At 39.5% G+C, this 26,973-nt stretch overlaps 1 protein-coding gene across 5 annotated transcripts in view; it reads right to left on the bottom strand.

Moving 5' to 3' along the window:
- Positions 1-4,762, bottom strand: part of ajap1.L (adherens junctions associated protein 1 L homeolog) — a 138,301-nt gene extending 133,539 nt beyond the window's left edge. For 3 of the 5 annotated variants that reach the window (XM_018226104.2, XM_018226106.2, XM_041569407.1), the window contains exons 1-2: positions 4,631-4,762; positions 3,364-3,921 (exon numbers count right to left, since the gene is read on the bottom strand). Coding sequence is in view for 4 of the 5 variants with exons in the window: in XM_018226106.2 (XP_018081595.1) it covers positions 3,364-3,392 (29 nt within the window). In the remaining variant the exon portion in view is untranslated. Of the gene's footprint in view, positions 1-3,363; positions 4,377-4,544 lie in introns of those variants that run through there. The other 2 variants (XM_018226107.2, XM_041569406.1) reach the window with 2 other exon arrangements.
- Positions 4,763-26,973: the final 22,211 nt, after the last annotated feature.

Here is a 26,973-nt window from a genome sequence, read left to right as displayed (position 1 = left end):
TAAAATTTTGATTATTTGGATAAAATGGAGACTATAGGAGACAGCCTTTCTGTAATTCGGAGCTTTCTGGATAACAGGTTTCCATACCTGTACTCTCAATCATTTCCAAGATTGGGGCAACTGTTTTGACGTGCTGGCGAGTGCAGTGTTAGATTTTTTCTTTCTTTCATGGAACATTTATTTCCCCTTTAACAAATGCAAGTACGCTCATTTTGCAGGGTTTGAGTGATATGTTTCAATAATTACCATTGAACTCAATGGAATTTGACCTTGGCAGGAGATAAAAGATGCATTTAGATACAGTAAAACAGTACACGGATATGATAACAGGTTCTGTTGAGATTCAATGTGTATGTATAATCTATATATTTACCTCCTAGCCTTGATGAACTTCCAAAAAACATAAATGAATATATACAATGCTCTATAATAAAAATGCCACGTGTAGATGCTATAATCTTGCATATTGTTTTGTTGTTCTAAAGCGGGCGATTTCTATGCACTTTTACTAGTGTGAGCTGTGCAAATGGCAGCCATGTACAAAATGAAACAAACTGTATAGTCACAAAAAATATGCAACTCCCTTTTCCTACAGTATGAGTAAAGGGATAATGGGATGACATGAGTCTAGCAGACACACAATCATTAATCATGTCCTAAGGGCTGCCTTCCTGTGTGGCTGCTTAGAATAATGTCTCTTGCATCGGCTTAACCCCAGAGTGTTAAAAAGGGATTTCCGTCGACCTATCTGACCCTAAGCGAGGCAGCTTACAATGGCTGTGATTGGGAGCAGCCACCTTTACACAAAACCTACTGTCTCGCCATACAAACTAAAGTGTTCATGTGCTTTTGCTTTAACTAACTCTAGTGTGGCTGCTGCCATAGAGAACTATTTCTTTGATTCGCTCCAAACAAAACATAATGCAAAGGTCATCCAACCATCCTATGGGCATAAATTATGTCACTTAACCTCGTTTTTATTGAAGCAGCTTTTTTTTTCTCTCTCACATTTTTGCAAAGGTGGGCTCGTTGAGTCAAAATTAAAATACTGTAACTTTTCAGGTACATAGAACAGCGGCACAAACATTTCTACCACTGAAGAACCCAAAACAGTCCAAACATTTCTCACTCTTCCATATTCCATAAAGCAATTGTAATAAAAATGACCAACTTCATGAAACCAGTTATAATCTCTAGGAGTGACGCAGCAGAATCCTGAAATCCCCATTGTGTTCTGTTTCAGCTCCCTAACCTGTCTGTACCGCCAAATATCAGCACCATTTATCTGATATGTAGACACTGAGCACACACTGAATACACAAGTATAAATGCCAATGTGTCACTTAATTGGGAAACTTTCATTGCAAAAATGAGTAATAGACTGTCATTTACAATTATCATTTCCATAAGTGCATGCATGTGTTCTATACTCAATGTTTCTAATAGGTCTTGCATGATTTCCTATAAAGCGTCAGCTATAGAAACCAAATGATTAGTGCATTTTGCGAACAGATTCGCCTCTCCATGTTGAAAAATGTAACTTTTTAAAACATGTAAATACTACAATGACCGAAATGCCACCAAGTCTGATTTTTCCAGGTCAGCCTTACTGATATAATCTGAACTCTACATCCCATTCTTGTGAACAGATAACAGACATGTTACAACTACAAACAAATGAACGGTATAAATGATAATGATTCTCAGGGGGAACATCACGGAGGCTTTAGAATTCCTTATAGTTAATACGTTTTTGCTAAAATGCTTAGAAAAAAAACCAGGTACGACTATAACAGCTTTAAGTCAATAACCATTCACTGAAATGACCTGACGGGGATTTGAGATACATTTTAGTGAAAATCTGTGATTTAATTGATTTTACCAAAATTGTGACTGTATATTAAAGGGGACACAAGGTAGATACTATGAAAGCATTTATTTGTTGGGGAAAACGTTTTAGACATAAGCCTCTTTTGCTTTAGCTTGCATTGCTATAAGCATACAAATCAAAGAATAAGGTCAGACTGGAGGATAACATCCTAAAGGAACAGCCTCAATCACACTATATAGAAAAGCACAATTTTGTATCTGTCGGGTGCCCATTGTCATGGCTTTTATCAGCGAAACCCTCACAGCTGCAGATCTCAAATACTTTTGTACTAACTGAAGGCTCTTTTAATTCATCCAACTGCTTTTATTAAATTGCATCTGTCCTTGTTACAGGAATGTCCTTATTCCCATTGTATTAGATGGGGTCTCATTAAGTGTGTCGTATTCATTGACAGCTACGCTGCCCTAATGTTCTCCTATTCCATCACGCACACAAGAGAAATTGGTTAATATTATACAGAATGTAGATCACTTGCATCTGAAAGGAATGAGACCCAGCGAGGGGAATAGACTGCTTCTAAAGCTGGAGTCTAGCACCCTCTAGTGGCGTGCCAAAGCATAGCCTGTGAATTATAACTTCCCAATCAGTCCTTAAAACCTAGAATTGATCAATACTTAATAAAAAGATAAATAAAGCATTCCAATAATCCACTCTCAGTGCTGTCGATAAAGGCATCTTACAGCGGTTGTATGTGGCTGAGGAATGCAAAACCCCTGCACTAAGGAAATGGATAGCAGTTAGGAGCTGGTAGCAAAATGGGTAGATTCTGATGTTAAAAGAGACAGCTTCAGGACTAAATAAACTTAGTGCAGTTTAGAGAAGAGATGAAAGATGTCTGCAACAGAGAGCACACCGAGCAGCTGAATTGTGTATCAGATCATTAGAAGATTGAAATCCACAGTGTTAATTATACATCTCAATGTGCCAACTACGTGAGATTCTTATCTCCGACAGCCCGCTGTGAATGTGCCATCTAAAGCAGTAGTTACCAGGACACACAGGGTGCATTTGTGCAGAGTAAACCCTTCTAAGTCCAGGAGCCACAGGTTTCCCAGTTATTGAGTTTGATCGCAGCTGACCTTGAAAGAATTGCATGATTAGGTATAAATGCAGGGCAGCTGCCCCTCCTCTCCCCATATAGAAAGAACATAAGCCCCCATTCATCTTGCCCTTCTAAAAACACGAGCAACAACTACATACGTGACAGACAAGCACAATAAGATGTTGTTATTCATCAGCAACCCTTTCCTTAACATATTCCCTGTAAATTGCCTGCTACATTCTGTTCTTCACCTACATTTACCAAATATTCCACCCCCTCCCCACAGATAAGAGGTCAGTCAGTTGATGTTCTATCCCCATTACTGGGCACTTGTTATCAGGTTATAAACATCAATACTGCCCTGCATTTTAGGTATTGCATAACAACAACTCCCATTTGCCTTCCCCCCCCCCCAAAAAAAATTCCTTACCTGATTCCTAAAAGCTGTGTTATCCACATGGTCACGTTTCAACCCCCAAAAGATCAGATGTTAAAGCACCTCTCCATTTGTGCCGCCCCCCAAAAAGTGGTTGTTGGGAAATAAAAAAAGATAAAAGAGGTGCAAATCTAAAAGCAATTCCTTAATTGATCTTAATTTGAATTCTTAGCTGTTTTGGATACAGGGGACTCGCAGCTTCCAAAAACTGAAGACATTCCTGCATAGATTTTTGTTCTCTAATGACACGGAGTGAGATTTAGGGCAGAAAAGGGGAGAGCATCGATCCTGGCATAGGAGGGGTGACAGGGGAGAAGCTGGGAGCAGGGAACCTCATGAGGTCTTTGGATGTTTCGGCGCGCATCTGCTCTCAGAAGAAGGGGAAGGAGCAGCAGCAGCCAGCGATGTCCCTTTGAAGATCATTTAATGACGGAGGGAAGGCAGCATGGAAATGAGAATGTGAGTTCCACCAAGCAGGGAAGTTGTGAAGCTCGGCAGCCCCCAGGCTCTCAAAGGCAGCTTCCTTTACATCAGCCCCGAGTCTCCTTCAGACTGGAAAAAAAGAGAAAAGAGAGAAATGGGTGGAATGCATTGTGTCACACGGAGCACCACGCGTGCTTTGCTAGCTGACGGCGCTGAGATGGGTTTCATGCGAGGTAAGTGCTAAGTGCTAAGTTTCCCAGTCCCTCCGGATCTCCAAAGGCAGCCAGCCATTCCTTTCCAGTGGCAGTGGTTAATGCTGCTGAACTGCGTGTGGCAGCAACAGGGACCGTGTTCAGCAAAGCCCTGTGCGATGTGCTGTTTGTTAGAGCAGTGATCAGATAGTAGAGCAGTGATCAGAGAGTAGAGCAGTGATCAGATAGTAGAGCAGTGATCAGATAGTAGAGCAGTGATCAGATAGTAGAGCAGTGATCAGATATTTGAAAGCTCAGGTGCCAGACGCGCAGACAGTCCCTCCCTGGTGATCAAGGGGCAACACAAGTTCTGTGCAATGCTAAGCAAACAATCAGCAGGCTAAATGTACTGTATAAACACACATATATGTGGATGCTCTTCATTATGATCACTCACACTTTGGAACCAAGCTGCTTTCTGTACAAGTGTTATGAGCTAATACAGAGACTTAAATCAAACAAGTATTTTTCCCTTAATAAAAGCCAACTCCCAGCCCCTACCTGTTTATTCCATTGTGGGAACGTCAGCCTGTTATTCCTCTCCTGACCCCTCTCTTTCAATTGTTCTGACCCCCTGAGTTACTCACCTGATCCTCCCAGTGTATATTCCCTTCTACTCTCTCTCCCTCTGACCTCTCCAATCTCACTGCTTCTCATCTGGCCAATCCCATATCTGTGTCGGATCTACTTGTGCATTGCCGGCTCCCCCCACCTCCTGTCCCTTATTCCCTGACATGGTTTTCACCCTATAACCACTATCCACTAGTTAATTATGTATTTGGTTGCTTACAGTATATTGATGGAGCTTACATCAGTCCCCATCTGCCTCCATATCAACAAGGCTGCCCAATGAAGCTGGGACATTAGGGCTTATTTACAAGCACAATTGTGGGAGACCCCTAAGAATGGGTGCAACAGTTGCCTGCTGGCAATGTAATAAAAGTCGCAATCGCAAAGAGCAAAACAATTCCCACCAATAAGAATAAAAACCTGCATCTCACAATGTAATATTGTTCCTTAAACTGTTATTGCATTGCGAATGTTAATTGCGCGCTCTTAAGAAGTGCTTGAAGGTGTCGTAATCTTTTGGAGCAAACATAATGACTTTTTCAGTAAGAAGTTTTATTACATTCACTGTGCATTGGCACAAACCATAAAATTTGCATGCGGTCTTCCACTTTCGGAAGTGGTCGCTAAACAGTTTCCAGGTTCGCAAAAGCTACGTTAAATTCGCGCGAAGCAAAATTTGTTCGTGCAAAGGCAAAACTTTTCGCATTACGAATATTTTTTCCTTACTGACTTTTACACATTTGACACATTAAACATCCCCAGCATCCATATTGCGCTGCGCAAATATGGTCGGTCAGGTCATTGTGTGCCTTTGCATCAAATGATGCGATTTAGTTGTTCCAATGTGACTTTCTGAACAGTGTAATAGCAGTCCTGTATTTAGCATCTTGCAGTTTGCCTTTTTTCTTTTCTCATTTCCCATGATCCTTTGTTATATCACATCTTAATCATTCATAGCTACAATATGACTACATTTCCCATAATTCTCTGTTATCTAACCTCCAAATCTGGGCAATTAACTAGAAAAATGACTACATTTCCTATCATTCTCTGTTATCTAACTTCCAAATCTCATCTATTAATAAAAAAAATACTACAATTTCCATCATTCTCTATTATCTAGCGTCCACATCTGGGCAATTACCTACAAAAAATGACTACATTTCCCATCATCCTCTGTTATCTCATTTCCAAATCTCATTTATTAATAAAAAAAATACTACAATTTCCAAAATCCTCTGTTATCTAGCCTCCGAATCTGGGCAATTAACTACAAAAATTACTACATTTCCCATCATCCTCTGTTATCTAACTTCCAAAACTCATCTATTAATGAAAAATAATACTACAATTTCCATCAACCTCTGTTTTCTGGGCTCCAAATCTGGTTATTAACTCCAAAATGACTACATTTCCCATGCTCCTTTGTAATTTCACTAATTAATCATGCATAGCAACTACATAATGGTTAAATGTTACATCATTCTCCGCTATGTAACCTCTGTATATGGCCTATTAATTAAAAAAACAACTACATTTCCCATCACCCTTTGTTATATCACCTCTTATTCTAGCTTTACTATAAAATTACTATATTTACCATCATCCACTATTATCTAACCTCCAAATGTGGCCTGTTAATTACAAAAATGACTACATTTCCCATCAGCCTCTGATGTCACCTCCTAATCATGCACAATAACTACAAACATCTACATTTCCCATCATCCTCTGCTATCTAACCTCCAAATCTAACATCATCATTGGTTACATCACTTCTTAATCATGCATGATATCAAAATAACTGCATTTGCCAACATTCTCTGTTATCTAACCTCCAAATCCTAAATGACTACATTTCCCATCATTCTCTTTTAATTAACCTACAAATTTAACCTATTAAATAAATTACTTTATTACCCATATTCCTTTGTTACTTAACATCCAAATCTAGTTGATTGTTTAACATTGTTAAAAAAAATCAACACACAACACTGTTTTCTTTTTGTTTTCCTGCCGGCCTTTAATTAGCTTCTCCGAGTGGTGCAGCTTTTGCATTATTTCCTCTTGGAATTTGTTAAATTTATCATGTGGCCTTGCAAAAGGGGCCCTGCATTTCTAAAACTTCAAAAGAAGGAGAAGGGGATGGGGAAATGTGTTCACAAATGTTAGAATGCTGGGCACCAAAGTGGGTATCGAATGGTGCCCGGGACTGTGAGGAGGTACTGGGAGCAGAGGGAACCCTAGGACTGGCTACGTGGGGTGGAAGGATTGGTTGATGGCACTAAGTGAGGGAGGGCTGTTATAAAAAAAGGGGAACCTGCTTACCCTCCTCCTCTTGTGATGTCACGGGCACATGGAGTGCTGTGCAGGCTGGCAGTGTGTCTGGTCTCCCCTAATGGCGGCCGTTTATCCCACCCATTGCACTGTTACACTTATATTGTTACATTTATGTGTTAAAATTTTTTTCAATGGATTGTTTTCCATATTGTTAAGAATGTGTTATATAACAAATATTATTATTATTGTCACAGCTGTTAGCAGGAAATAGTGATGGGCGAATAAATTCGCCTGGCACAAATTTGTGGCGAATTTCCACATTTTGCCACTGGCGAATAAATTCGTGAATCTCCCGCGAAAAATCACCGGTGTCAAATTTTTTTGGACGCGAGTACGAAACGTCTCTCGCATCAAAATCGCCATGTGTCAACAATATTCGGACGCCCATTGACGCGGGCATCAATTTCCAATTCTCACGATTTTTCGTGAAAATGTCAGATTTTCGCGTTTTTTTGTGTGAAAATGTCAGCTTTTCACGATATTTCCGTGAAAATGTCCAAATTTCACAATTCTTTCGTGAAAATGTACGAATTTCGCAAATTTTGATGGAAGAAATTTGCCCATCACTAATTGTTTTTGGTCCTTGCCATTAGGGTATGGCCATAGGTTTTTCCCTTTACAGGCCCACCGCGGCTGCGATAGCTGGCATCTGTGGTAACTTTGGCTTGGTATAACATGACAAGGACAGGGTTATCGGATTTTGGCAAATACGGTTTTAATAAAAGCTGTGGCCGACCTCCACCCAGGAAAAGGGAAAACTGAGCCTTGTGTTTTATTTAAATGTCAGCTTATAAGCAACTGCCTCCCACAGTCCTGTAAATCTGAGTGTTAAACAATACTTGGTAAATCACTGAATATCACTGAATTTAGAAACACGATTGCGTCCGATATACTTAAAAGTGCTCATCTGGTGCAGCCTTCATGTCAAATGAAAAATGGTCAAAAATAACACAATGTGGGTAAAAAAAAAACTGGTGATTGGGGCACTTTGCACACTGCGTCTTAGTAAGTAAATTCTCCCTGTGATATTGAATCTAAAGTGATTAAACCAAGCACAAGCTCTTGCAAGTAAATGTGTGTGTTACTAATTATCAAGTACAGTCAGTTTACAGAGGTCCCCTGTGTCCGGCTCCACGATTAAAAATCAGCATTGGAGTGGGTCAAAGGGGGGGCAGCATCACTAGTGCATTGAGTGCAATAGCGTTAAAATTCGGGCTCTTCAAATTACAACAGGCGGCTTTTTCTCATTACAGTAGAACCCCCATTTTAAATTTTTCAGGGGACCAGAATATAAATGGTATAAAATCCAGGAAAATGTCAAATCAGGGAAATGTATTATGCATAATATATAGGTGGGACCACAAAAAGGGAAACTTAAAATCAGGGGATTTAAAATTGAGGTTCACTGTATCTCATTCCTCGTGGCAGGAGTGGCCCTGGGTTTACATGAAAAGCAAGCACTGGGCCGGCGGGACACTGGGAAAAAAGCTGTGGGCCCCGCCTCCTGAGCTTCCCCCACCTGATCTAAATAATGTGCAAGAAAGGAAGAGAAAGCAGGTATGTGTTGGTTGCAGGAGGGGGTTAAGGAGGACAGGGAGGGATTTGCTGGGGAAGGGGGCATGTAAGCAGGGGTGTAACTACAGAGGAAGCAGACTTTGAAACTGCAGGGGGTCCCAGGAGATATAGGGGCCCCATGAGGCCCTGATTAAAGGATCAGTAACATGAAATTCTTTTTTTTTTTTTAAAAAGTGTTTTTACTTAACAGAAGAAAAAAACCAAGGCACTTTTAAATTTAAATGCGCAAAGTTTTTATTGAGAAATTACTTACCGATTCTCTGCTTTTTCTCCTCTTCAGAAACGGCGACAGGTCGACGATCCATCGTGCGGTGCTCGATTTCTCCTCTCTATCTCCTATAGAAGACAGGGAGGAGAAATTGAGTGCCGCACAAACGATTGTCGCCCTGTCGCCTTTCTGAAGAGGAGCACAAGCAGAGAATCGGTAAGTAATTTCTTAATAAAGACTTTGTGCATTTAAAGTTAAAACTGCCTTGGTGTTTTTTTTTTCGTTAAGTAAAAACAGGACAACCTCTGGAGCGTTTGGGGGCCACTAAAATTATTTTGTTTGGGGCCCAGCAACATCTAGTTATGCCACTGCTTGTAGGGATTTGTGGCTGTGGGGGGGGGGGGCGATGTGGCAGCCCGGTGGGCCCAGACCCCCCAGTCTGACGCTGGAAGAAAGTTGTTCCTATAGCAGCTGAGCATTTTGTTCAAATGATTAATATGTTGCTATCTTTCATCGCAAGAAGTCGGTTCTTAGGATCTTAATATACAGTTGGAAAGATGCCTTTCCTTTCTCAATCACATTATTACACATCCAGATACGTTCATCTTCATTATATATTAGGCACAATAACCAACCCCACAAACAGGCAATAGGAAATGAATTCTGTATTACTGTTTCCCTGTGGGCCTCTAAGCTTTCTGTCTCTCTTGTTACCCCACACACAATTCTACTTTGTTTTACAGTTGTTAACAGTGACCTGCCTTCTTACCCTTTGGCATCTCAAGGCATTTTGATGCACAGACATTCGAGACGGTATCAGGATGGGAGGGGGAGAATATGAAGGGAAAAAAAGACAGAGTGACTGTAAGACAGCAAATCAATAGAACATCCAGGATCACAATAATTTACAGCATGGGATAAGCCTTCCTATTATACTAAGACAGTTGTAACGGAAGGAAATAAAGAAAATCTATCTTTTTTCCCGTGCTTGTTTAGAAGGTGTACAGCAGCCCTATATTGTTAGGATTGCACTAGCACCCTCAAATCTGCCAGCTATGTTAATCTATTTTCCTCATTTAATCATTTACAGTCAGTGTTATAGTATTGGGTATGTAACAGGACAAACAATTTCACAGATTCGTCATTTTTAAAATTTAACTGAAATAAAAGAGAAACTTTTAAAGGCATTTTAATTATTTATTGAACTTTCCATAGTCTTGTCTACACTGGAAATGTATTTAAAGGCATGGGATCTATTGTGTGGAATGCCTGAAACCTGGTGGTTTGCAGATGAGGGGTCTTTCTGTAGTGTAAATCAATATTCCTTAAAGGAGAAGGAAAGGTTAAAACAAAGTAAGCCTTATCAGAAAGGTCCACGTAAATATACCAGTAAACCCTCAAAGTAGCGATGCTCTGAGTCCTCTGTATTTCTTTCTTTCTATTGTGTACACATGGGCTTCTATATCAGACTTCCTGCCTTCAGCTAAAACTTCTTTGCCCCGGGCGTGAGCATGCTCAGTTTGCTCCTCTTCCCCCCTCCCTTCTCTGCTGTAATCTGAGCCCAGAGCTATAAGTGAGCGGGAGAGACTCAGGCAGGAAGTGATGTCACACCAAGCTAACACTGCAGCTGCTATCCTAAATAAACAGAGAGCTTCTAGAGCTTTTTACTGGAAAAGCATTCTGCAGAATAAATATAGCATTCTAGCTTGCACTATTGCAGCTAATCTATTGGCAATAAAATGCCTCCATAGCTTTCCTTCTCCTTTTAAGACTACTAAAAATTTACACATTACCATCGGATGGTATTCTTGTATTTTAAAGCTTTCTGGATAATGTTTTCTGGATAATAGATCATACACAGTACCTCTACTTTCAATTGTGCTGGCGAGGAAACTTCTATATGCATCACAGCCACCCTCAACATGTTTAACATGAGGGTCGAAGGGAAACTGATTACAGATTTACATAGAATCCTGCTGTGTCTCCTAGCATTTCCCATTAAACGCTAACAAGGAACAGCTATACAGATTTTAGTTGCATTGCTCATATGATTGGTCAAGCTGTATTCATTCAATTCATTACATTTGTGATGGTGGCAAAATAACTCTATTGGGTTTTCCTGATGTTTAGTGTGTAGTAGCCCTAAAGTATGGTTATTTAAAATACATAATTTACCCTTAAATAGGGATGTAGCGAACGGCGGAAAAAATGTTCGCGAACATATTCGCGAACTTGCGTCCAAAAATGCGAACGGTTCGCGAACGTCGCGAACCCCATAGACTTCAATGGGAAGGCGAATTTTAAAAGCTAGAAAAGACATTTCTGGCCAGAAAAATGATTTTAAAGTTGTTTAAAGGGTGCAACGACCTGGACAGTGGCATGCCAGAGGGGGATCAAGGGCAAAAATGTATCTGAAAAATACATTGTTGACACAGCGCTGCTTTTTGTGCTGTAAAGGGCAGAAATCACACTACGTCACTCAGGTGATGTTTCTGGACACGGAATGTGAAAAAGCTCACACAGCTAGGTGGCACTTGGTTAAAGACTGGGCAAACAATGCCTGCAAGGGCAACATATACAGTAGTGGATACGGAATATATTATTGCTGCTGTAAAAACATCACTCAGGTGATGTTTACGGACACGGAATTATTATTGTTATTTAGACAGAATGTGAAAAAGCTCACACAGCTAGGTGGCACTTGCATACCTCCCAACTGTCCCTCTTTTGACCACTCAACCCCCTGTCCCTCTTTTGTACTGGAAAGTCCCTCTTTTCTCTGCACTGAACAGCCAGAAAAAAACCAGTTTCTAACTTAATTGGCTTTTGGCAGAGAGCTCAGAACAGCTAACAGGTGCAAATAAGATACTTTGTAACAATTTTGACTCTGGTTGGTGCTGGTAGTGGTGAACTACTAGGAGGAGCAGCACACCAGTCCCTCTTTTCTCTGCACTGAACAGCCAGAAAAAAAACAGTTTCTAACTTAATTAGCTTTTGGCAGAGAGCTCAGAACAGCTAACAGGTGCAAATAAGATACTTTGTAACAATTTTGACTCTGGTTGGTGCTGGTAGTGGTGAACTACTAGGAGGAGCAGCACACCAGTCCTTCTTTTCTCTGCACTGAACAGCCAGAAAAAAAAACAGTTTCTAACTTAATTAGCTTTTGGCAGAGAGCTCAGAACAGCTAACAGGTGCAAATAAGATACTTTGTATCAATTTTGACTCTGGTTGGTGCTGGTAGTGGTGAACTACTAGGAGGAGCAGCACACCAGTCCCACTCCCCAACACAGCTAGACTAATAGCACTGGGCTCTTACAGTAGCAAAGTAAAAAAAACAAAAAAGAAAATAAAAGCAGTCCTTACAAGGACTATTGGGTTATTACAGCAGTCAGCAGATGAGATCAGAAGCAGTGCCCACAGCAGCTACATACAGAGCACTGCAGTAGAAGGTAGATTACTAGTCAGCAAAGCTAACTAACCTAAACTCACTGTCCCTCAAATCCCTGCAGAGTTCTGTCCCTACAATACAGAGCAGTATCAAGTAGATTACTAGCCAGCAAAGTTACTATCAACTGTCCCTCAAATCACTAAACAGCTCTCTCCCTACACTAGCTCTTCCAAGCACACACAGGCAGAATGAAAAAACGCTGCAGGGCTTCAGTTTATATATGGAAGGGGAGTGGTCCAGGGGGTGTGGGGGTGGTCCAGGAGGGAGAGCTTCCTGATTGGCTGCCATGTATCTGCTGCTCTGGGGTGAGAGGTCAAAAATAAGCGCCAGCTAAGGCGAACCCAAATTGGCGAACGTCGGCGAACAGCCGATGTTCGCGCGAATTAGTTCGCGGGCGAACAGTCCGCGACATCCCTACCCTTAAACCCATACCTGTACAATGAAATATAACATTTATTTAAATATATGTTTGGGATACAATCTGGACCACCAGAAGCAAGCAGACAGGTGTCTCAGATTATGTAAACAAGGAAGTTTTAGGCTTTGATTATGACATTTTTAAATGTCTTTATAATTATACATAGTTCTCCCAAGACTGATTGCTTATGTCTCTCATCGTTATTTTCATGGAAGCATTTAGACAGGAGCGATGGTTAAGAATAGATATACTTCCCTCCTTTTTTTTCTAAGGAAGAAGTGAAGTTCCACTTTTATTGCAGCTGTTCTACAAATAAGTAGTGCATCTACATCAAAATATATTGCTTCCCCTGTTTTATGTCATCAGGGTAATGGGGCATGAGATGTAAATGTGTTGATGATCATCAGATTAATGGAAAGCAGGTGAAGATAGAGAGTGGCTGAAGCTGTCTTGAAAATAGCATTTTTTGTAGCTTTAACATTTCGTATAAGCGTTCAAATACAAACTGGGAAAAGAAAGAAAGAAAGAAAGAAAGACCGATCCACATTTACAAATAGTTCCTTTTGAATGAGTAAAGCCAGAACACACCCAGACCTGATAAAAAGGCCTTTGTTATTGCTGCTATTACTTGTCAGGGTTTTTATCACCTGCTGCTATTTTGTTAGCAATTTAAATCTCAGCTGCTGCATTTCCACTTTAGAATTTCCACTTCAAAAGTTCCAACTGCCTCGGAGCTCATGATTGGAGGATTTACAGACTCTGCAGGTGACAGTTCACTTTTTTTCCCCTTTATGTAATACATTTCTGGGAAAGCGAAGCTTGTGGTTGGACGCAATATAGAATAATAGACCTAATTCAATTACATTCCATGCAGTCATGTTAATTGTAAGTATCCATAAAACATGAAAAACAATTGAACTGAATCCTGTTAATTACATCTTATTTCACTTAAGGTGATTCTGATTTGAAAAAGGCTGTTGCATGTCCTTTTCTCACCAGAGTCCACTGGAAGGGGTCATGCCCATTGTTTCACCCTATTTATAGCTGAAAGTGTTTATGTGTGCATGTGTAGACTCAACTTCCTTAGATGGGGTGCAGAGGTAGTAGCCTCTATATTGATAACCACTGTCCCACCAACTTTTGACTGCTGGAGAAGAAAAGAATAACAATTGATATTATTACCCTCCCTAGCTAAAGTAATACTCTTATGGTTCATAATTTGCAGCTTTTTACCAAAGAGTCACTGTAAGTGCCAAGCAGCATTTATAATAAATCAAATGACAATCTCTCCAAGAAAGCCCTCTAAGATATCGAACCAATGACGCCATTGCTGATGGATTTCACAGAAAAAACTAAAAAAAACTAAAATTGCAGTATAATTATATTTGTTTCACAAATTATCTACTTCTAAATTCCATCCCTACCCTACCACACATCAAAAGGATGTCAATATCCTCATCAATGATACTGATACTGAGCTAGCACCATGTGTTGTTCATCTACACCTCCTAAAAGCTACTAGGGGTTGCTGGAAATAATAGTGCTACAAGTAAAGTACATTCATGTCATAAGTATAGGCATGTCATAGACATTTGTGTTCTCTAAATTCTTGCCTTTTAGTAAATTGGCTGCTTATATTCTTTGCATTACTTACTTTTTAAGTGAATGTTTTATATGAATAAATTGAAGACTAATGAATATTACTGGCTACTGAAAAACTGAAAGAGTAAGAGCTTCAGAGTAAAAAATATAGAGCTAAGAGCATGCCTGATACTGTGATGCATCATTTATGGAAAGACTTTAAGTAATAAGCCATTAAGCCCCCTATTGCGCAAACACATTTGGTTAAGAATGAGATAGGTACAAACTCAGCAAGGCCCTTCGATTGGTGTGTAAATTATTCCAAAAATATTGATTAGATGATTTTGTACTAGTGGATTCCTCAACTTCTCAACAGAGAAAACCAATGCAACTGGTCAAAATGTACCGAACAATATGTAATGGTTGCCCCCTCTGTATAGATTGCTTTGGATGCAGTATGAACTTCTTCTCTCTCTCTCTCTCCATTTTTATATAGATTTATAGATTTATCATTATTTTTATATTCATTTATCTATGTATTTTTAGACTATTTGAATGAATTTGGGTTCTTGTCCTCTCACTTTATTTAATTAACTGCTCCCCTATGCATATCACGTCACTTGCTCCTAATCTCCTTTAGAATCAAACTATTAACACTCACATACAAGCCCCTCCTATATTTAATCTCTGGTCTCAAAATACATTCCTTTGCACAACCTTCGACCTGCTTCTGACTTCTCCTCCCTTCTCCTCTCGTTGTTTAAGCCCTTTGTCACCTACAAGACTTCTCTCGGGCTTTGACTTTTCTCTGGAACTCTCTGCCTCGAGCTGCCAGACTTTCTCCTTCCTTTCAAACACTCAGGCCCAGATTTCTGGCTTGGGTACCACTAGGTCACTGGGTGCTAGCTCCCACGTTCCTGCATCCTCTCCCCCCACGCATGTGATTAACGTTCCCAGAAGTTCTTAGATTGCAGCTAGGAAGCATTCTCCCCCTAAAACCTTGCCACCCTAGGCCTGGGTCTTTGTGACTTTTGCCACAAATCAAGACCCACCTATTTAGAGAAACATATTCAATGTATTTTAATTAATCAGTCATAAAGGTATTATAAATCACAAATTTGTTTCTAAAATCCTTATGTCAATGGTACCCTAACCCTTTAATTTGTAAACTAATCCCCTATCGTACTCTGTAAACAGGAACAGGATACATCTCAAAATCAATCTCACCCTATTTTCACATGATAAACCATTTTCTCACTGAAGTGAATCTGGCCGTTTATGTTTAAAAAAAACACAATTGAGAAAAATTGATAAATAGTAAAAAAATATTAATCTTCATTTTCCTCTTACCCCTTTGATAAAACAGAATTTGGCTTCCTTGGCTGGAAGAACCATGTAACCATTTTTTTTTTAATTGTTGCTCTATTTTAACTTTAACTTGGAAAAAAAGCTTTGATTTCCACATTGAAGTTATGCTACAGTAAACTGAAGTCACGTGGGATTTAGGAAAACTAATAATTATGAAAAAACTTTTCTCTAAAAAACATGTATCTTATGCATAATGATTATTGTAAAAGTACAAACAACAGAATAATGGATTTTTAAACCCCTGAGGAAGTATCAGGAGATATGAAACGCGTTGGGCTTATATTAACTAAATAAAATCTATTTGAAACTGATCCTTAAACTATTGGTGAAAAGTTTTTCCCTAACATACTGGACCGTTAGCAAGGCAGAGAAATTCAAGATCGGCACGAACGCCAGCACAAGAGGTGAGCTGTAATTACCAGGCCTAGCAGCTGCTTCAAGTGGATGACACCGTTCCCTGTCTGCCGACAAGGGAGCGCACCCTAAGGAATACACGCAAGACTACATGCTTTCATTGCACTACGATCTGGTAAGTGTAAAATATAGCGCAGGGTGAAACCGGCGGTTCCGACGATATAACACCATTTGAAGCCTCTGTATTGCAGGATTACATCGGAGACAATATACACGCATTTGTACTTCAAATTTGTGAGTAGTTCCATGAAAAGTCTGTAAGGATTTTCTTTTGAGCGTACTACTCTATATATTGTCTCTCCACACAGGTCCCTGGAAATATTTTTTCTGCAATTATTAGCGCACTCTACCCCACAATATCCAAAACTGTACGGTTTACTTAGACGATACAGGTGAAGGGTAAAAAGAAAAAAATAACACCCCTCCATTCTCTCCCTGCTGACAAACAATTCAGTATGCATACACAGCATCATATTGTTTTCTTGTCTTTTTTCCTCTTTCTTCCTATGAACTGCTTTCTTTGCTATAAACTCAACACTTGTCTATTCATTTAATCTCCAAATGTCACAAAAGCTCCCAAATCTCACATTACTGAACTTGTTTAGATGCAGTAAAAGCATCCAACTCACCACAATTGAGACCATTAAAGGTTAATTACCTCCATATGTTTCCCAGTTTTCCAAAAATGAGACTTGAAGTAAAAAAAAAAGCACTCACCTGATAGCACTCTCACTGCAATTTAACACAATCAGAAAGCGCACTGCACTATAGTATAGTAGCTTTTATCTGTAGCAAATATGGTCCACAATTAATTTAAATGTAAAAAAGTTTTGGGAAATAATATTTGCCAAATTCTCCACGTCATAATTTTTTTCTTAGTTACTATGTTCGGAAATTTAATGTAACATTTGCTAATACATTTCTAACACTACAATGTACGGAGAAAATACTACATTTCTACAATTCATCTGGCAATGGCTGGTAATTTTGCTGTCTTCATGCAAAATATGATTTTTACTGTTTAACATGTCCCCCAAATTCTGGCTCTGTACATTTTTAGCTGTGTTATATCTGTGTTCTATTTTAGAAAAATATAAATATGACATATACATGCCACCTGCTACAAATACTGGGTGTTATGTATTTGTAATTGTGAAATCACTAGATGGTGTAAAAGGTAAAAGTTGTTGAGGTCCTATAGAAATCAATGAGAGCTCATCCAATTGGACTGCTTTAAATCAATTGGGACTTTTAGAGGTTTTCAGATTTTTTTTTTCCACCGAGAATTTTCGTTGCCATTTTGCAAAAACATTTGCGGGCGGCGAAATTCGCCAAGAATCCATGCCTGACGAATAAATTCGCCCATCGCTAGTGGCAAACCGTTGTAGTAGTTTAGAAGATAGAGAGGGAGTGAAGTAGAGTTTTTTAAGCTATTGATAGACCTTAATTATAGCAAAAGAGCATGGATTTATAGTGTTTAGTTTTGAAGTCAGGATCAGTTTGTCAGTGCCAGGCCGAATCAGCAGGGCGCCCTAGGCAACCCAGCCGACTATGTTGCCCCCTCCACATGTGTGTGCACAAACAAGCGCGCACGCAGGTGCGGATCATCACACATGCCGGAGATGCGTACGTGCGCTCGTACGCATACATGGTGGAGCGCGAGCATCTGGAATTGCTGCTGCAGGTGGATGCACAAGGGTGCGAACTAGGGGGAATCCGGCAGAAGAGGTACTGTGCCTGACACCCCTTCAACTTTGCACCCTAGTAACGTGCCTCTTCTACCTACCCCTAGTTCTGGCCCTGCAGTTTGTGACTTTCTCCACTGTTGTTCAGCTGATCTACTAGATTTTCTGAAGTACCAAAATGAGAACTATTTGCTTAAAATGGACTCTATGGAGTCTGGATTGCCAGATAAGGGATCCAATACCTGTGCATAAATATATGATCTTATTCATTGTTGTTTTAATTTTAGTAACAGGTAACGTAAAAGTAAAAACATGTCTCCATTTTTTCAAAAGGCTTTTTTTTGTAGTTATAAAAAGAATCTTCTATGATTTCTTACATTTGCTTAGTTATGATGATATTTGAATTGTAGCTGGAAAACTCCTTTCTCACTGCTCCCTTGTCAAATAGAGGTTCATCAAATAAAACAGAAAACAAACAGATCGGTAAAGTCACAAAATATCACTTTTTCTAATCTTATGTCACCTAGTACTGAGCAAATCTTTCACCTTGTCCTTCTTCTCTTCTATGTTTTATTTGTACAGTTCATCATATTAACCATGTCACTGCAGCCACCCACAGGAAAAAAGGCATAAAGTAAATCATACCTTTTTATTTGCAATATGATTGACAGTCCAGGGATATGGAAGCATGCTTCTTCAATTCTGTTAAAATGGTACCTTCACACTAAAGAAAGTATGAAAAATGTGTATCAGTTTTACTAAGTTTAATAAAATACAATCTATAACTGCACTTGTCCGCTGTGTAATTTCAATGCCAACTTCATTGTCAAGCAGAAGTGGCATATTTTGCATCCCTTGTGAGGTGAGTTTAAGTAAGGTTTTTAAATCATTGGGTTTGATATTCAACAGCCCATCCAAAATATACTATAAATGTAAGTTCATCACCTACTGATCACTGATCAGTTTCACATGCAGTTCAAAATCTCTCTTTCAGGTCTGGTAATAGATATATCTTATCCCAATACCATATTCACAAAGCTTTTATTAACTTTTGTTGCCTGCATGAAAATGCCAGATTATTTTATTTTCACTCAGAATTTACTTCAAGCTAACAGCTCCAGTTGCAGAGCCCATTATTCTGCCCCTCACTCCACACAACAGAGAGCATATTCTGCCCTTTCCTCTCACTTTGACCAGGAAGCTACCAGGAAGCCTTCCCACAAGCACCGTGTAGCTAAAGTAGTAGCAAACCCAGGGAAATAAGTATCAACGTGATACTAAAAAAATTACTCTTCAAAATATTACTGCACATTAAAACTTATCTATTGGTCATGTTGGTAATTTTTCACTGATAGGTTTGCTTTTGTACGTAATTGTTACTTGAAATTCCTAAACCTGATTGTTTTGCCATCCTGACTGTCCCTTCTCAACCTGCATTTTAACTCTGACTACTGCTGCACAAATATGGCAGCCCCCGCATACAGGAAATTGGGGGCTGTAATAGGTAATTTAAAAACATTAAGCAAATACTTTTATGGCAAAATTATAAATAGCATGCAAAGACAATGTTATGATTGAAGTATAAAAAAAGGTTTAATCACAGGTTTCAGCATGGTTAAGTGCCTCCACCCAGGGCCAGAACTAGGTACTGGTGGGTATACAACAGCAGTTATTATAATACTGATTGTAAAAGCAATGAACAACATAATATGTAGATAATTAGTATTTTGTCATGTCAACAAGAAAATATATAGGCAATGCAATGAGAACAGTAAATTAACAATGTCTACATGACACATATAATATTATGCAATATAACACTAGTTAATCCCTTGTATGAATATGACCAAGGTCCCTTTAAGAACACTGAGGGGAACATTTCTTAAAATTAAATTCACAGAAAATAAAAAGCTGTGTAAAATAAATGGTGAATTTATCAACCTAAACCACTCAGAGGTATTGGGAGGGACTGGGTATATATTACTTATTAGTATAGTGCCTCCACCTAGTGGGATCCAGGAATGCACCTACATGTAGCCCCAATAGGAAACAATATCCTTTTTTATTGGGATATTCATGGCATTTAGGAGAACTAAACCCCCTATGTAAAACCCCTTTCTACTGCCCTCCATAGGCTCTTTAACCTCTCTCTCACCCTACAGTCCAAGATCAGCTTCAACTGAGCATGCTCTGACAGGCTCCCTGTCTTAGAAAAACACAGAGGATCATAAGGGACAGAATAAGGGACAGAAAATGTCTCCTATGAACCTTGCTGCTTTAATCTGCATTTTTATCTCAGGTTTTTAAATAGAAGCATTTTTCTATGTAATATACTGTGTGGTGAGGGAGAGGTGAGGGGGGAAATCTATGCAGAGAGGGGTTTAGTCCTCCTTTAAGATCCATTTGTAAAGTCTATTCAATATTTAAAGAAAAACCACAGCTCTGTGAACCACTCTTTTTAAAGAACGAGTTAGATTTTTTTCAAAGAATTATGTTAAAATAGTATTCATCTTCTTTAAATGTTCTTGAAACATAAATTCAAAGCATTAAACAATTATCAAATATTGGGGTTGTGTAATTTTAGAGATTTTTTCTTCTTTGAATAAACATGCAATTGAAAAAACTTGAATGTTATGTATTTATTAAAAAATCTGAATATAAAAAATTTAATAAAGTCATGGAAAGATACCTTAAATTTTTGTTTTTCTCGTCATTTTTTGTGCACAGTAGTCAATGGGCATTTTTATTTGCACCAAAAGTGGAGTCACTAAATCACCATTTCTAACCAAATGCGGTCTGTAACTGGGCAACAAATCTGAACACTGTGCATCACACTGCACAGGAACCCCTTTCACTATAGTTCTCATCATTAAAATCTGCTTGCTTTATAACTGTTTGTAGAAAAGCTATCTAACTTTTTTTGTAACATTTTTATTGAGTATTTTTTCAGGCTTATAATCATATTAAACAAGATTACAAAAAAAGGAAAAAGTAATTTAAAACATAGAAAATTAAAACAAACAAAATATGAGGGGAATAGATAAGAATAAAGCATTCTCATCATAATCCTGGCAGTTACAAGGTGCATTTTATTGAATAATCTTGTATTTGTTTTATAGCCAAAAAGCAATTTGCAGGGAGATTATAGGCATAGATGCATCCTCAAGTGTATTCCTTAATGAGGATGGAGTTGAGCATTGTTGCTTTGTTTTTCCAACATAAAAGAATGTCAAAGTTAGTTGGTTGTTATTTGAATTTAGTCCTTGTATAATTGTCATGATTAAAGTTAAGGTGGGTAAGAATATTGATCTGATAGGTAGTCAGGGTCGGCAGTGGAATTAGACCTATGGGGTCAGCTGATCAAAAGTGGATGTGACAGTTGAGAACATAACCTTTTAATTCCCAGATGGATCATATACTGTATTCAAATGTTGGGGGTTTTTATTTTGTGAAAAGGCTATGTTTGCTTCAAAAACTCTATTTGCATTTACCAGGTTAATTATTTTTTGGATGGTTGGGCAGTTAAGTCTTCCATTTGGCTGCTAGTGCTATTCGTGCAGCTGTTAAAATAAGATTAGCCATTTTTGACTGGATTTTGATATACCAATAAATGGCTTGTCCATTAGGAAAGTGGGTATATCCATAGGTACATGAGTTATCAGGACCTGGTCCAATAAGTTGTTTACCTCCTGTCACAATGGCTGAATAATTGGGCATTCCCAAAAGATATGCAGCAGTGTAAACCGTTCTCCACAATTCCTCCAGCATAGTGGTGGTTGGTCAGGGAAAAATTTATGAAGCCTATCGGGAGTATAATACCAAAACATCAATATCTTGTAAATATACTCAAACTGGCTAACACTGGTGACCAGTCCCTGTTTGGCTAAGGTTTCAAAGGCTGTGCTTACATTCAATTTGGCAACAGCAGCATATGGGTGTAAAAAAATGGTGGAGTTGAATGAATTCAAACTGGTAAAGGGTGGTGCCATGTCTATTAGCTGCTCTAATGGGAGTGGAGCATTAGTGAGAGGGTTGATTAATTCCACTACTGTATATAGGCCTGTCTGCATCCAGCATTTGCCAAATGAAGAGTCCATACTTGGGAGAAAGTTTGGGTTTCGAAAATAGCTTGTGAGATTCTTAAAGTTAGTTGGGTAGTAGGAATAGGTCTTTCAAAGTTAAACCTTTAGTATTATAGGACCAATTAGAGTTAATGGATATATCTGGGGAAGTCATGGTTTCAATGTTGGCCCACACAGTAGGAGGGATTGGCTTGACCATGCCAACAATTGTCTCAATTGCACTGCTTCATAATATTTTTGTATATGAGGTACCCCCAGGCCTCCAAACTTAAGTGATGTGGTTAAGACCAATCTAGCTACCTGATGACTTTGTTGACCCCAAATAAAATTGTGAAACAGGTTCTGAATGTCATTCAGTGTTTTCAGCGGTATTATGACCTGCAAGTTTTGAAAAAGGTAAATGAGTGTATAATGGAAGGTTCTTTTGTTTCCACTGGCTGTGGTATTTATCCCCTCAATTTTTTCTAACCTGTATGGTCTGTTTCTGTACCTCGTCCTTGGTACTGGCATTCAATTGAAGATATAGTTGGTGAAACAGTCCAAGGTAGACGCAGAACTTTGCTGCAAAAATTCTTTATATATGAATAAAGAATTTTTGCAGCAAAGTTCTGCGTCTACCTTGGACTGTTTCACCAACTATATCTTCAATTGAGTGTATAATGGCACTCATTTTGATTTCTGCATAAAAATGCGAGGAGCTAAAGCCTTTTTTTAACTCAATCACTTCAGGGCTCAAAAGTAATTGGACAAATTAAAAAAAACTGAAAATAAAATGTTCATCTCTAATACTTGGCTGAAACCCCTTTGCTGCCAATGACAGCCTGAAGTCTTGAACTCATGGACATCACCAGATTCTGGGTTTCCTTCTTTTTAATTCTCTGCCAGGGCTATACTGCAGCGGCTTTCAGTTGCTATTTGTTTGTGGCCTTTCTGTCCGAAGTTTAGTCTTCAACAAGTGAAATGCATGCTCAATTGGGTTCAGATCAATTGACTGACTTGGCCATTCAAGAATATTCCTCTTCTTTGCTTTAATAAACTCCTGGGTTGCTTTGGCTGTATGTTTTGTGTCATTGCCCATCTGTAGTATGAAACGCCTACCAACCAATTTGACTGCATTTAGCTGGATTTGAGCAGATAGTATGTCTCTGAACACCTCCGAATTCATTCGGCTACTTCTGTCCTGTGTCACATCATGGATAAGTACTAGTGTCCCAGTGCCACTGGCAGCCATGCACGCCCAATCCATCACACTGCCTCCTCCATGTTTCATAGATGATGTGGTATGCTTTGGATCATGAGCTGTTCCACGACTTCTCCATACTTTTTTCTTGCCATCATTCTGGTAGAGGTTGATCTTTATTTCATCTATCAAAAGAATGTTTTCCAGAACTGTGCTTTGCTTTTTTTTTTTTGCACCCTCTGTAATTACTTTCATGCAGTCTTCTCTTTATGGTAGACTTGAATATCGATACACCTACCTCCTGGGGAGTGTTGTTCACTTGTTTGGCTGTTGTGAAGGGGTTTCTCTTCACCATGGAAATGATTCTGCGATCATCCACCACTGTTGTCTTCTGTGGACATCCAAGTCGTTTTGCGTTGCTGAGTTCACCAGTGCTTTCTTTCTCTCTCCGGATGTACCAAACTGTAGATTTAGCCACTCCTAATATTGTACGAATTTCTCAGATGGGTTTTTTTCTGTTTATGCAGCTTAAGGATGGCTTGTTTCACCTGCATGGAGAGCTCCACATACAAGCACCCCTCAAATCAACTCTAGGGCTTTTATCTGCTTCATTGATAGATATAACAAAGGAATTGTCCACACCTGCCCATGAAATAGCCTTTAAGTCAATTGTCCAATTACTTTTCAACCTCTGGTCCAATTACTTTTGAGCCCCTGAAATCAAGTGATTGTGTTAAAAAAAGTCCTTAGTTCCTCACATTTTTATGCAATCTTTTTGTTCAACCCACTGAGTTAAAGCTGAAAGTCTGCAGTTCAACCGCATCTGAGTTGTTACATTTATAATTCATTGTGGTAATGTACAGAACCAAAATTATAAAAAAAAGTTGTCCAATATTTATGGACCAACTGCATGTTCACACTGAATAAAAAAAAGAGTCTCTCTAGGTCATTTAACACTCTAGACGTGGGTGGTGATATTAGAAGTTTTTGCTCCCACGAACATGATATGTTTTAGATTTTTTTAAGTCAGATGTGCCTAGATTAATTCTTTACATTTTACACACTGCAATGTATAAAACAATATACAGCATATAAAAACAAGCAAGGTAAGAGATCACAGATTCTTGCAAGAGATTACAGTTTAGAGCATTAGGGGTATATGTAATATACGAGGCATTGGATTGTTTGAGAATGCTTGGCATACTGTGCCAAATTTAGACAGAAGAGTTTGGCTTTGGAAAATTAAGTGTAATAAGGATTGTTACCCTGGGCATCTTTCAGCCCTATTTTGTATCCAAGGGGTATATAGTGAAGCAACTAGTTTCTAGGGCTATTTGATTTAATGTAGACTTTGATTACTTTCCCAATCGATCACAGTTGCATATCAGTGAGTGTCAATAGCTCTGTTTCCTTTATCTAGGAAAGCTTCTAAGGAAGGGCAAAAATTGTTAGAATTGTCTTTAAGGAACAGTAACATCAAAAAAAAATTTAAAAAAATTAGTTAGTTTAGAACGAAATAAAAACACCAAGACAAATAAAACTTTAAAATAGTGAAGCTTTTATTAAGAAATAACTTACAGTAACTCCACTTCCTGTCCTCTACAGAAAAGGCGATAGGGCGACGACGATCCATTGTGCAGCACTCAATTTCTTCTCCCATATTCTTCTGACAGCGTGTGTAAGGCAATGTCGGCCAGCTCCCCATTAGCTTCCACAGAAGGTGGCCACAGAAATCAAGACTTTCCCTACATGCTGCTCCCACCGGACTCACTGCTACTGCCCCAGTAAGTAGCCCACAGTGCACATGCACCGTAACAACATGAGCGCCCTGCAGTAAAGCCCGCTGCCCGGAGCCCAGACCAGTGCATCTCCCTACAGCTATGGGCTACAGCTCCAGCCTACAGCAGCACCAGGGTTCTCCGTGAAATCCGAACGCAGTGTCAGTCAGAACTGTCAGGATGACTGAGCTGCTGCAGCTGCTTCATCCGGTGCCCCAGCAGCCGGGCAGCGGGGGAGGAAGCGTGTCTCTGCTCTCTGTGTTCATTACAAAATGGTAACTCTGGGCATAAAAGGGAACTCTGCGCCTGGGACAAAACTGAATGCGGCTCAGATTTAGGCAAAATTAGAGCTGTTATTATCCACCACTTGACATCCCTTTATGATGCGCTGACGTCTCACATCGAAGCCTCCGTACAGGGAATAAAAGAAAACAGAGAGCGGAGACACGCTTCCTCCCCCCGCCGCCCGGCTGCTAGGTCACCGGATGAAGCGGCAGCTGAGTCCTCCTGACAGTTCTGACTGACACTGTGTTCGGATTTCACGGAGAACCCTGGTGCTGCTGTAGGCTGGAACTGTAGCCCATAGCTGGAGGTAGATGAGCTCATAAAGGTCTGGGCTCCGGGCAGCGGGCTGTACTGGGCGTTCATGTGGTTACGGTGTATGTGCAATGTGGGCCACTTACTGGGGCAGGAGCAGTGAGTCTGGTGGGAGCAGCGTGTAGGGAAAGTCTTGATTTCTGTGGCCGCCTTCTGTGGAAGCTAATGGGGAGCCCGCCGACATTGCCTTCCACACGCTGTCAGAAGAATATGGGAGAAGAAATCGAGTGCTGCACAATGGATCGTCGTCGCCCTATAGCCTTTTCTGTAGAGGAAAGGAAGTGGAGTTACTGTAAGTTATTTCTTAATAAAAGATTTACTATTTTAAAGTTTAATTTGTCTTGGTGTTTTTATTTCGTTCTAAACTAATGAATTTTTTTTTTAATTTTTTTGATGCTATTGTTCCTTTAAGAAAGCTGCTTTTTGGCTTCTGAAACAAATACTGGTAAGTATAATGGGGCATGTATTTCCTAAAATAGAGCTAAAAGGTTTAATTTGATGGACATGTGTCTTTTTTCGACCTAACTTACTATGTTACTATGTTATCCTAATAACTATATCCCTGCCATATATTCTTTCCCAATGAAGCGGATGTTCTATAAATAAGGACTCAAAGACTTTTAGGACCTCCTTTTTGCTATTCTGTATGTAATTCACTAATCTATATGTAGTTGCACTCTCATTACAGGATAAAAAGTCTACTAGAAAATCATTTAAAATTTAAAAAAACCCAATAGGCTGGGTTTGCCACAACAATAATTAATTAATCTTAGTTTGGATTAAGTATACGGTACTGTTTTATTATTACAGAGAAAAAGGAAATCATTTTTAAAAATCTGGATTATTTGGATAAAATCTGTGGGTCTGTGGGAGATGGCCTTTCCGTAGTTCTGAGCTTTTTGTATAACATGTTTCCGGATAATGGATCCCATGCCTGTGTGTGTGTATATATATATACCCTTTCGACACCCCTTTGTCAGTGTTACACGCCACGTGTGGTGCTTACCAAATGGCACGGGACAAACCTGTGTGCAAATAAATCTTCGCAAGGGTTTTCCCTGCTTGATCGTGCCTGGTGTGCCATTGCCTTTCTTTCTTATACCATTGGTTGAGGAGGGTGCCGATCCCTCCTGGTATTTGAGCACCTGGCAGAGTTCCTGAAGGCCAGGGTGTGCGAGGTGACTCTTCTTTTCCGCACGGGACAAACCTGAGCCACTCTGCAGTGGTATGGGGAGAGACTGGGTACCTGGTACTTACTAGTGCAGTGCCTCCACCTAGTGGATCCTGGAATGTTATACAGTAATAACACACACACAGTAACTGTTTATCTAAAATACATGGGCACCTAATACAGGCAGCACTCCTAACTGGTGGCAAAAGGCCTCACTAACTGACTTGCTAGCGCAAACTTTCTAAATCAAAGTTCTTTATTGTCTATTAATAAACAGTCTCTGTATCTTCAGCGCCTCTTTTGGGTCACCCACAAATCCTCTTTGGAAACTTTAGAGCTCTCTCCAGGTGAATCCAGCACATTCAAGCATACAGTGCGATTATCAGCCCCTTTGGATGCTCAGATAGGAATCTCCTGCTGTTTGTTCCTCCAGTCTGGATCCCTTTCGCACTCTCTGTCTTTCCAGGCACAGTATGTGGCTTCCCTGTGACAGCCCGATCCAAAAGAATACTTTT

This window comes from Xenopus laevis, chromosome 7L, assembly GCF_017654675.1.
Source record: "Xenopus laevis strain J_2021 chromosome 7L, Xenopus_laevis_v10.1, whole genome shotgun sequence".
Taxonomy (NCBI): Eukaryota; Metazoa; Chordata; class Amphibia; order Anura; family Pipidae; genus Xenopus; species Xenopus laevis.
Note: the sequence above shows the minus strand (reverse complement) of the source record. Positions and strands in the feature narration are given on the sequence as shown.